Genomic DNA, 12930 nt, shown 5'->3' with positions numbered 1-12930 from the left:
GGAAACACATCAGCAGCTTTGCACAGCACCATCTCTCTTTCAAGACCTTGTATTTCCCAAGTGACTGGCAGAAAGGTGGACACTGAAGCTGCGTGGGCTTCCATCCTGAGTGGAGTAACTGAAACCTGGGCAACTTCAGCTCACAGACAATTTCCATCCTGGTTTTTACACACAATCCTTGTATTCTTCTTTGGGTTAAACTGCTATTTTCCTTGGCTCTTGCTTCCTATTCACCTGTTGTTTAGGGATGTAAGGATGCTTCTAGCAGTTAACTTAAGCCAGCAGTAGTTTCAGCCACAGTTTCTTCACTTTTGAGTTACACTCTTCTTCACTATTGCATATTTAAAATAATTTGGGGATTTTAGTACTACTTCTGAAATAATTTGTTCCCCCAGGTTGCTGAAATCAATTACACTATAAATTACTTCCATAGTTATAATTACTCATTGAAACAAACTCCTTTAACTTCTTCGTTTAGAACAGCATTTCTCCCTATTTTCCAAAAGTCCATTCTAAAAAGTAGTACTTTAAACTATTGAGAATTTTTTTGATTCAAACATTGCCCACTCACATTCCCTTTATTTAAGAACATAATCTAGTATTTCATTTCAAACAATTAGATCATTGCAGTTTTATTTTATTCACAAAGCATTGTATAGCAAAAAAAAATATTAAATAGTCTTTCAGAATTCCCATTTTCTAACATAGAAAAATGTCAGCAAAAACAAACGATCTATTAACTGTCTTGCATCAGCAACATAACAGGAATAAAACTACAGGAAAAATACTAACTAATACAGCATATTCAGCAGGTTTTTTTTAACTAAGCAAATACGAAGTTGATACAATATTTATAGGAATATGAAATGCATACAAAATATTTCAGATATTCAGAACACAAGCCAAAAATTCCACCTGCAAGAAGGCTTACACAGAGAAAGCTCTGAGATCAAATTACTGTTTATTTGTACCACTCAGAAATAAAATAACCAGCAGATATAGTGGTATTGTGCCTAGTTACAAAACATCTGCTGTTCTGGAGCACCACAGGCTTTGGGTGTAGGTAAGTAGTACAGAGCCAAGTTTATCTCACAATCCTATTTCACATGGACAGGTCCCATGAAATAATGCTGCTGCTTTTGGATTTGCATAGGTTATTTGAGGAATTTTTCATTAATCAAACACATCATACTACCTCATCTGCATTTTATATGCATGAAAACCTGATAGTCACTTGCCAGGCTTCCCAGCACTGAAGTTGTCTGTAATGGCAAAGTGCCTCTGCTGCTTATTGCAAATGAAAACACATCAGCAGAGCTGCAATGAATCCAAACGGGCTCCCTTTGCGATGGATTCCTGCTGCTCTGCTCTGGTGATTCACGGGAACTGATGTTCCACTTGCTTTAGTGGAGATTGAAATTCAACACATTTTTCAAGGTGCTTATGAAATAAAATGTAAAAGGAAAATCTTGCAGTTTTCACTCATGATTGTGAGATCCACTGCTAAATAAATAGCTCTATGAATTAGGTAAATTGAATCATTAAAGAGCTTATTCATCTAATAATAATAACTTAAGACAACTACTTTTTCCTCCATCCCCTTTTCTATGCTCAATTTTTGACATAATGAAACTATGAAATCGGCTAGTTTACCATACTGAGAGAATAGGGATACATATGTATATTAGAAAACATATGTACCAGAACATGTAAATTTTAGTCTCTAACCCTTATACATAGAACCTAAAATAGAACCAATCACAAAAAGCATTTACTATAAAGAAATACATCAAATTCATTGCCAAACATTTGCAGGACGAGAGTCCCAGATTTAATAATGAAGTCCACATCCCGAATTTGAGAGTCGGTGACAAAATGAAATGGAAATCATTATTATTTTGGTAGAGCAGTTTTCCAAACCATTTCAACATACAAATTGTAAAGTTACTTCAAGAAACTTATGTAAAAATCCAAAGTTAACAAATACAGCACTTCTTAAATGGCAGGCTTGACTTCTCTGGCAAAGTCAAGAAAATTAAATGTGGGGACAATGTGACAAGGAAGCTGGGATATGGGATACATCAATGTGTACCCATAACCAAGTTCAATTAATTGTAAATTGGTTTACCTCTATTATAGATTAATAGCAGACACAGCTTGAGCCCAGAAAAACTCATTATCTCAGGTACAGTACAATCTAAACATGGCAATTCTGCATCAAGGCTCTGCATGCCAACTGCCATGGGGGATCACTTGAGAAATCTAAGTTGGCTTCTATAGATTCTCATCATTCTGGAAAAGGGCAGCACGACAATCCTCCAGAAACAAAAGTCATGTAGCCCAATGCACACACCCAGGGGGCTGTGCTGGAGCTGCCCTGCATCAGCAGCAATGCTGTGAGCAAAGCAGCATGGCTGCATCTCAGTGCCATCAGCAGGAAACAGCTGCACAAAGTCCCCTCTGTGTCCTCCAGCACCTCCTGTATCCAGGGCTGCTGCTTTCTGTTACCAGGTTATCAGACATCCTCATTAAAAAGCTTAAAAGAAGGTAACGACGACCATTCAGCCACTTCCTTCTGTCCCTAAGCAGGTGTTGTGGAGGAAGAGGAAGAGAAGGAAGGAAAATTTCCCAGCGTAGAGAAGTTGTTCATCTCTCCTGTGGCAGCTGACAGCTGTCGTGTCAGGTGTCCCACCTGGAGGGTGGTTGGTGCTGCAGATCTCAGTGTCCCAGTCCTGTTAGTGGCCCCATGTGGAGATCAAGCTGGTTCCATTGTAACACAGGGACATGACTTTAAAAACCTATTTTATTCAGCATTAAATCTATATAGCTCCACTTCCAAAACCAGAAAAGTTATGTAGGCCACATAAATGCATTCTGAGGTTGATCTGATCTTTTGCATGAGACTTTTGCCTACTAAAAGCAGTAACAGCCACACTAAAGAAACTTGCAGAAATTTCTGTTTTACAAATTTCAGTATAAAACCTATTAAAATTCTCAATATGTCTCCTTTTACTTTTTACAAATTCAAAAGCCTCCTCTCACAAGTGCTGGTAATTAATAGGGTGCTTTGAACTTCACTGAAAGAAAAAATGTTGAGAGGCTTGAGGTAAGTAACTTTTCAAAGCTTTGATTATTCGTCAAAGAAAAAAAATGTATGAAATATGGCTAGGAAATGGTAAACCATTCAAAAATGGCAACTGGAACACCCAACACATTCCTGTTTCTTTCTTTTTCTGAAATTATATCTTCTGGCTGTATAAAGCCTTCATTAGTATTTCTCAAGTCTCCTTATATGGCAAATTACATAACAAAAATATGATCAAAGCTTTAAGTACCAAATATATATTAGCAGCTCTTCTTCAATGAATTTTTCTAGTGGGGATCTTTTTTTCCGCTGGATAACTGAAAAATGTTGGAAATTACTTGAACAGCAGCCTACTGGCAACAGAGTTTAATGATCACTATAGTACCTTTCTGCAGCAACTAATTTCTCTACAGAACTTCAACACACAATTCAACTTATGCAGTCAAAACTGAAATGGTTAATAGTCTTACAAAGAGCCTCAGATTTACTAAGAAACCTTATTCTAATGTCCCCTGGACTTCCAACTGCTCTGGCTGAAATGTACCAATGCAATCAGTAAGTTCTGGCAAATGTCTTTATTGAACAAAATAAAGATTCCCATTTCAGATTTGTTTACAAATCTATGCTGCAGCATTTTATAAACAACTGCAAACAGCTCTTTCTGCTGTGTGAACATCTGCAAGGCTGGGCCCAGTCCCCACGCAGTTTTCCACTGACGTTTGAAGCCTCCTTGTGCTGATAGGAGGATACAGTGGGCAGATCCCTTTCAGCACCAAGGCTGCAATGTCTTTACCCATACACTGGAATTCTGCTATGCTCACAGGTTAGTCATGTATATTACAAAATAAGCTCTGTTGTTTGTATACACTTTAAAATTCAGAAATCATTTAAGAAAAGTTAGTTCAATTGAAGAAATTCAGTTTACCTGGAGAATCAGAAGTACCACTGATGTACAGTGTTATTTTAATGACTAAGATTAAGAAATATTATTAAAGTAATTAGCTGATCTCTCCTATTTTAAATTTCCTCATGATAAAGCTGGTGAATTAGTTATCAAAAAAGCCTGCATTTAAAGACAATTAAATTATTTTCTTATTTAGTTTGGCTTTTTATTTAATAATTAAGGCCACTGAAAAGAAAGCAGGTATGTTCCTGATACTAGAATGTTGTCATACCATATGTGATTAAATTTTTTTTAAAAAATATTTTTTTTGAAAGAATCATGAAAAGATATCTTCAAAATACTCCAGCTCAGCATAATCCTATTGAAATCAATTAGAAAACACTGCAGAATTTACACAGCTGTTCTACTGGCCCCTTCATGTGCAGATCTCTGAAATAATAAGCTGAACACCAAGTGTTTTAGGAACACTAATTACTACACAAACTTTGGGTGGGGCTTGAACATTCAACAGAGGTTTGTAGATTTTTTCCCTGAAGCCAGGTCACAGCACCGCTGTGAACACTTTGTAAATTCCAACCACTCTTAACATGAAATGTGACTCAACACCACTCTGCAAGGTACCGACTGTGACATGTAAATAAACATTAAAAACTCCACATCCAGCTGGGAAGCCTGCTCATTCCGATAACCAGGATTTCTGGTCTAAAGACATTTATTTATATCCTGTCCAGTACTGTGAGTAAATGCCTTTTCTTGCTTTCAGTATGATTTCAGTGATGATGACACAATGAAATACTAATATCCACCAAATGACTAGCAATTGTGGAATAACACATATTAGAACTGTCAATCCAGGCTAATATGCAGTTACCTCAGATAGAAAACTATTACAGAACTAGAGATAACCTGCACCCTTTGATCATTCAGGTCTCCAGATGCAAGTCCTCTGAAGGTAATACAGATGCCTTGAACAGAAACCTGGGGAGAATGAGATAACTAGTGAAATTCTAAACTGGAAAACACTTTCATCTGGTTCATGGGTCAAAAACTTCAACAAATACAGGCATTCTGTACTCACAATGACCTACTCCTAAACCTTCCTTAGAGAAGTTAAAATGTCCTCTTTGCTGCAGAACTGGAAAAATAACATTCATCTGGTTTTGATGAAACTTAACTAAACTGGTGGTTTTCCTGTATCCTGTATCTTCCATAGGTTTATGACAGCAAGGTCAGCTGAGCAGAACAACTGGAAGCCAAACCAAGAAGCTCCTGAGAGTAACTAACTAGACTCAATCATTTTCATCCTCCTGCAGGCTTCATTTGTGAAGATTTACGTTGCTTTTAAGTTGGATTCCTAGTTTGAGACATGAAGGTTTCAGTCTGGAAAACCAAACAGGAGGCATACAAATTCAGAGTTTATTGCAAAAAGCTGATTTAAACAATTTCAAGAAAGCAGGTAGGACTGAGGAGCCAACTACAATGGTAAAATGATTTATTCATAGTAAAGTGAGCTGATTTGCAGCACTCTAACCAAACATCAGAACACAGAAACTATTTTAATGGATTAGAGCAGATGTTTGCCTAGTCCAGTGAGGATAGCAGCAGAATATGAACTCTGCACTAGACAGGTGTGAGATAATCTACCTTCCATATTAAGTCTCAATTTTACTTGAAATAGCACTGAAACTATGATGTAGAGAACAATGCTGAGCCTAACTGAAGACAAAAAGCTGATGGAAAGCCCTCTTCTGAAATGCTTTGTGTAATTCTGTGTGTCCTAATCCACCTCCTCAATCAAAAAACATTAAACGGTTAAAAATTTGCAAAAAAACAGAAACAAAAAATCTTCTATTGGAAAAAGGAATAGAATATGAAAATGTTTGCATATCGGGAAAGAGTAAGAATAAAACAGATTAAGATATTTACTTCCCTATAACAGAAAGAGATACTAATAAAACTGAAAAAAAAAATTTCTTGATTTAGAAAAAGATGTATTTTCCATAAAGTATAATTAATTTACAAAATGTCTTGACACAGTGTATTTTCAAATCTAAGAGTTTTGAGGGGTCATAAGCATTCTAGATGTGTATAATTCACTGTCAGATAACCTTTTGGAAGAAACCTAATTTTTATAATCCCTAATCTCTAAGTGCACACTGTATTTTTTCTGACATTGACTCTTGTCAAACCTGGATTCTGAACTAAATCAGTAAAGAATGGTCCATCACAGCAATCTGTGCTGCTATAAACCATGAATAAGTTACCTTCAATTTCTCTGTAATACAGTTTCCTTATGCAAAAATTGCAAATAACTATCAGTATTTCAAGATAAGAAGATGAGAGATGAGTTATCACTTGTGTTTTCTGATCCTTGACTAAAAACAAGATGTTACTGTTAAAAAAAAAATACAGCAAGTATAACACACTCATACTCTCATACTGGCTAAATTGATTTATATTGTTTGAACAATGTTCAGTCCTTCTGTAATAGCTTTATTCTCCTTGCATTTGTGCAAAATGCAGGTTCCAGAGCTACATTCCTATATCTCCTAAAGACTGCTCAAGATCTCACACATGGTGAAGACACACTAAGCAGCGAGGATGCAGCAGGAACATTCTCCAGTTATGTGTTAAACAACAGTGTCAGCGTCACCCAGCAGTAAATGGAAGGAAAAAAGAGATTCTTTGAGGGATTTCCCATGGAAAGAACCTGCCTGTCAACTTAGTGTCAGCTGACAGTCAGAAAAAATCCAAAACACCCCACCTTTTTTTCTCACAGCCTAGTTTCCATGACCTTTCTTAAAAGTGAGCCAAGATCGCAAACTTGCTTATTTTTCTCTGAGGGTTTTGGGTCTTTTCCCTATCTTTGTGATACTTTGCATTTTTAATTCCTTATCTGGTTTCTCCAAAACAGAAGGACCTGCAAATTAAACTTGCAAAGTGGCCAGACAAGAATTGTGTGACTCAAGCAGACATGGACCAGGACATGCAACTAAACATGAATTCGGCACAAGCTGGAACATAACATTTATGAGAAAATCATTGATTAATCAGCTGCAATGGTCAGAAGTGGGAAAAGTTCTGGGCAAGACTAAAATTAAAAAACAAGTACTGTGACACTGCAGGTTTAAGCAATCCAGCAGAGAACACAATGTAAATTAATCTGGAAATGGTATGAAAGTTACATTCCATGTTGAAGTCACTGAGAAGGGCACGGGCACAGAAAAGCTGACAATGTCCAATGGCCACCAGAGATCTGTTCCCCAATTCAGAGCTCAGGCAGAGCTGACCACCTGTGTTAGCAGTGCTGCAGAGTGCAGAGGATGAAAATAATCACCTGCCTCATGGACAAGTTCAACACACAATAAACTTCACAGTGTTTTTCCATGGGTTCATAAACAGTATGGCTGAACACAGGGAGCTCAAGAACCATATGGATAATCCATTTAGATGCATGTGGTATCATCTCCTAGAACACAACAGAATTTGACATACTTATCCCTTTTCTTCACCTTAAATGGACTAAAAATCCCAGATCAGTTCTATGGGTATTGCATATTTATTTGGCGCCACTTCTGAGGCTGAAAAGCGGAGGTGCAGCAGCTAACATAGCAGGCTGGGAAAATGAACTCTTGGTTTAGGAACCCAGATAATTTATGTATGGTACTGTGGGAGAATAAATATTCAGGGATACTGTCATCTTTGTTCCATCTTCCAAATGTTAGTATCTCTAATTTTTGAAATATTTGTAATATTTGGAGAGCTTTCACATGGATTCGAAAAGACCTTAATTGGATTTTGTCACAACAGGAAAGACCCCTGTACCTAGAGGGTCCTTACCATTTATGAGGAGACACAAAACTTCACTTCCACAGACAAACTTATCTCACATACACAATTAAAGCCATTGTTAATACGTCCTGAATAGGAAGAATAACATCTGGCACCTTCCTTAAAGTAATCCTCAGTGTAAGAGATGGGAGCTGTCAGGTGTGCTGCTCGCTCGCTGTCTCTCTGCAGCCTCCGGGTACTTTACACCTCCCAGACAGGTCAAGCAGCACCTGCAGGTCAACCCGCAAGCTACCAGCCTTTTGCTGCAGTTTCAACCCCAGACCTGTGTCTTCATGTCTCATTTTTTCACGCTAATTCACGCAGGAGGTCGATTCTTGTGTTAAGGGGAGCTCCTCTGCACCGCCGGTTTGCTCTGCTCTTCGCCACCGCCACCTTTGCCCCTGTGCGGGAGGATGGAGGGGGCTGCGGGAGGATGGAGCAGGCTGCGGGAGGATGGAGGGGGCTGCGGGAGGATGGGGCAGGCTGCGGGAGGATGGAGCAGGCTGCGGGTTGCCCCACCATCAGCCTTCTCCTGTGCCCCGCCGGGGCTCGGCCCCGCAGCGCCGGCCGGCTGAGCCGGCCTCTGGCCCTCACACCTTCCACGCCACAGCGGGTCAGTCCCGCTCAGGCAGGCCTGGAATGAGGGGGATTCTCCCCTCTGTACCTGCCTGAAAGAGCTTTCCCCACGACCACCTTGTCCCTGGGAAGACTCTCCTCATTCCCCAAGGGAAGGGGCTTTGCCCTTCGTCACAGCTCCTCGGACAGGAGCCCCTTCCGCGGTTCCTTCATCACCTCACTGCCCCCGGCTAGAGGTGCTCCCCCCGTCTCCCCCAGGAGAAGGGCTCCGTCTCCGCACTCCGCTGCGAGCCAGGTCCCCTCTACCGCCAGAAGCCCCTGGAGAAGGGGGGCTCCCCCTCTCCCCCCGCCCAGGCGACTGCGGCTGGCACTGACCCGTCTCTGCCGTCCTGCTCCTCTCCGCCATATTTGTTGTCATCCCGCCACCCCCCCAACGCCGCCCGGCCGTCGCCATGGCAACGCGCGTCACCGCCATGGGGGAGCCCCGCGCTCCCCGACATGGCGGCGGGGCTGACGGCCCTCCCCGGGGACAGCCTGCCGGGGACAGCCTGCCCGGGAGAGCCTTTCCCGGGAGCGCCTGCCCGGGAACAGCCCGAGCAGGAAGCAGCGTCTGCTTCCATCCTCGCCCAGCCCGGCGGCCGCCGCGGTGGTGGCGGGCGGGACGTGAGGGAGCAGCGCCGGCCGCCCGCCCCTCACGCAGCACGGCTCCCTCCGCACGGCCGCGCCCGCCCCGCCCCGGCCCGCCTCCCGCGGCCGCTGTTTACCGGCGGTGCTCGGTCGGGGAAAGGGGGTTCGTTTTCCGCTCCCTGGTGGCTGTCCGCCACCTCGGCAGCTGCCGTCACTGCGCCCCGGAGGACGGAGCTGTGCCGGTACCGGAGCTCCTCCCGGGGCTCCTGCCTGCCCGTGGGAGTCGGTGTTGGCCTGAGGTGCGCACTGGGCGCTGAGGAGGCGAGGCTTGTTATTACAGAATATCGGTTAGGTTGGAAAAGACCTCTGAGATCATCGAGTCCAATCTAAGACCAAGCACCACTATACCAATTAGACCATGGCACCAAGTGCCACGTCCAGTCCTGTAACATCTTCACAGACGGCGACTCCATCGCCTGCCTATGCTGTGCATTCCCACGTCTAATCACCCTTTTTGTGAAGAAATCTTCCTACTGCCCGATGTCATGATGTTACGTGTCCCCTCCACACAGCTCAGGGCAGCGTGGGGCAGAGGGGCCGGTGTGGGTTCAGGGTCTCTGTCGCCCCAGGGGAAGCGAGCGCATCCCTCCTGATTCTGGCCCCATGCACTGAGGTGCAGCACAGCAGAGATGGCCAATCCATGTGTGCGTGACCGCCCCACCCTGCCCAAGACTCAGCAGGTGAGTCTGGTCATGTGGCAGTTATGTCAACTTTTATTTCATTTCTTTTTTTAATTTCTTAAGGCAGCCCAGTGGGGAGCTTCATTATGTGTGTGAGTGTTGCCCGTCTGTCTCCTTGCCCCAGCCCCAGCAGGTGAGCCTGACCATATGGCAAATGCAGTGCTGGGGACGGGAGGGCTTCTGTGTGCGCGTGTTCTCGGGCCCGCTGGGTGACACTCACCATGTGGCAAACACGGCGATGAAGGCTCTGGTGTACAGGGGCTAATTATGTGTGTGAGTCCCAGGGGACCCGGCAGGCTGGGTGTGATCATGCGTGTCTCACTAATGCTGAGGCGCAAGCTCCATTGTGCATCCTCTGCGCAGACAGCTCCAGCCTCTCGCAGCGAGGCTGACCGCAGGACGAGCGCAGGGTTACAAGCACAAGCACCAAGACTGATGTTTATGTGCTTACACAGGCAGACGTGGGGCTGAATGCACCCCGAACCAGGTGGCTGTTAAAACTGTGAAGCAGGGAGTACACGAGTAATGCTAAGTAATGGAAAGAGACAGGACTGTGTTTGTGGTTATGCGCACGCGCAGGTGTTTGCTTCCTTAGATTTTATTAAATTAATGTAACCACTTCCTAGTGACTAGTCAGGGGAAAAAAAAAAACAAGAGTAAAAGATAAGGCATGTAAAGTTGTATCTTTCTCCATCTAAGTTCTGTTATTTAAACATCACTTTACCTCTTTGTCTTCCTACCTAGTATGGAAGAGCCTTTTCTGCTCCAGTTCAGCTCCTCTTAATGACACTCAGGTGGATGATACCTATAGGTTCTACATACTTAGATTTTTCTGTGGGTCACTTGCTTTCTTTCTCCCTGGGAAAGAGAAAGCCTGCTCCTTGTTTCAGCCTTGTTCATTCTTCTTTCAGTTCATAGTTCTCTGGTTATTTTTGCAGCACCTATTTTTGTGGTTTCACTTCCTTTACTGTTTCCTTTCTTTTTCAGTGGCACTTAGGCCTCTTTCCTTTATCTATTCCTCTTCCCTCTCAGTATCTTACTTTAGTATTATATAAGCTAATTGAATGTTACTTCAGCCACATTCCTGTTCCATGATGAAATACCTGTCTGAAGTGGTGTACCAAGGAGGCTTTGTGATGGGCTTGGAAGATACACCCTTTTACAGAAGAATGTTGAAGGCCATACAGATCCAAGCTCTGCAAAAATATTTTCTAGACTTTCCCCTCTGCAGTCTTTACAAACTATAGATGGTCACTTGCATAATAAAAAGGTGGATTTGTCTCGCTGCTGACAGTGAGCTACACTAAGCACACACACCCCCACAGACACATTCTTTCCCTTACAGCCTTGCTCCAGGCCAGCAAATCACCCAGGCCTTCTGCTCTTCCTTATCTATTGCTGGGTAAATGATCCTGGGACTTCCCTCTTCAGAATATGCCACATATACTCTCTGATCTTTCTCTTCTTTTTTTTATGTCCCGTGATAGCCATGTCCCATCCCAACTCTCCTTCAAATAATTTCTCACAGTACTGATCTCTTCATTCCTTTATTTGATTTTTTTTTTTTTTTTCTTTTTTAGGTCTTAAACAGTTCTGTCCAAGTTTGCAGCTCTAGTCTGGTTTCTAACCATGTCCCCACATCCCCTTATTCCCTTTGTTCTACTTGCTATTTCAGCTTTAGTGTCCTCTCATCCATATTTCATTTCTATCTATTATTATCCATATAGCATTTTTCATCTGTAAATTTCTAAGAATTAAGTGCCTGTGGAGAGACTTTCCATATCTGTTCTTCGGGTGACCTCTTTATTCATATTTCTCTGAGACTCGCTTCTATGGTGACCACAAATACTAATCCAAAGGCCGTTTGCATCTAATTGCCAGCCGATTAACTCAACTGAAATACCTGCAAGAAGTTCTATTGAAATCAGAGACATTTGGGGGAAAGCACTTTTTCCATTCAAATTATCTCTTCTGAGTTAACACACTTGAAAAACCTAGAAATGCCACACTCATTTTTTTAGTCTGAGTTTAATGCTATGTTATAGTCACCTCACCAAGCTGAAGTGGTGTTAAATATAGATGATATGCAGTCTTTCCAAAAACAGTAAGATAATTTGACAAACGAGAACTGCAAAGTTCATATAGAAAGTTCTTTTGGAAATAGACAACTGAATGGTGTCATTCGAATCAGGGCTAAAGAATGAGGGAAATGGTTTTCAGAAGCAGTTGCATATTTTCATTTGTGCATTTTTAGAGCACCTGAGAACATGTTGGGGTTGTCATTAGTACAAAGAGGCCTTTGGACATTTTGTTTGGGCATTACAAAACAATAAAGAATAACAGAACACTGTTGCAAGACACTGGTGCCCTGGTTATCAATCATCACATTTGCTGCTTCAGCCCTATTCCTTGTTCCAGCACATCCCCCCTCCCCCTTCTGCGTTTTGGCAAGCAAAAGCTGCCTCACTTCTGTGGCTCTTTGCAGCTTATTCCCACCCCACCATCTTTTAATAGCCTATGGAGAAACCAACGGCTTCCCCCCACACATTTCATTCAGTAATAACTCTCTACTTGTTACATTTTCAAACCAGCACCTTCATGCTTTCCCTCGCTGCTGCTTCGCACTCCCACTCACTTAATTTTCCTCCTTCAAATCCCTCCCTAAAAATCTCCTCTGCTGTGATGTCTACCGAAGGAACGATAATGAATCGTCAGCTGTGTGCCAAGCTGAGTGTCTGTCATGGGACTGGTCTGATGTGTTGGGCAGCCACTGCTTGTGTGGGACTGGCAGTGCCTGGAAGCAGCCCCTCTTTTCACTCTGCTCATTATGGGTCCTGGGATGGGCCCTTAAAACTCGTTATATAAGCAAACAAAAATAAATTGAGGCAATCGAAATAGAAATGGAAATGCTGGCCAAAACCAGGAAGATTAGACAATATTTCAGTTATGATTCATCAGCTTAGGTAAATTTACATAAAAATTAATGTGACTGACAACTCCCTTCATTACAAATATTGAGAAATAAATTATTTTTCTAAATACAGATTTGTGCCATTTCTCTACTTATTTATAATCTATAAGGACTTGAGGAGTATGCTTTTTTCTATCTGTGCTTGAATTTGAAACATTAGATATTCCATTGTTTGTTTATCTTTCGTTTGCAGCCT

At 42.3% G+C, this 12930-nt stretch overlaps 1 protein-coding gene across 8 annotated transcripts in view; it reads right to left on the bottom strand.

Moving 5' to 3' along the window:
• BEND5 (BEN domain containing 5) overlaps positions 1 to 9105 on the bottom strand; it is an 878609-nt gene extending 869504 nt beyond the window's left edge. For 2 of the 8 annotated variants that reach the window (XM_072932487.1, XM_072932488.1), the window contains exon 1: positions 8772 to 9027. In XM_072932487.1, coding sequence (XP_072788588.1) covers positions 8772 to 8871 — 100 coding nt within the window. In that variant the 5' untranslated portion in view covers positions 8872 to 9027. Of the gene's footprint in view, positions 1 to 8771 lie in introns of all 8 variants that reach the window. The other 6 variants (XM_072932490.1, XM_030278790.4, XM_072932492.1 and 3 more) reach the window with 6 other exon arrangements.
• Between the last annotated feature and the right edge of the window lie 3825 nt (positions 9106 to 12930).

The sequence above is a fragment of the Taeniopygia guttata genome, chromosome 8 (genome assembly GCF_048771995.1).
Source record: "Taeniopygia guttata chromosome 8, bTaeGut7.mat, whole genome shotgun sequence".
In the NCBI taxonomy this organism is placed as follows: Eukaryota; Metazoa; Chordata; class Aves; order Passeriformes; family Estrildidae; genus Taeniopygia; species Taeniopygia guttata.
Note: the sequence above shows the minus strand (reverse complement) of the source record. Positions and strands in the feature narration are given on the sequence as shown.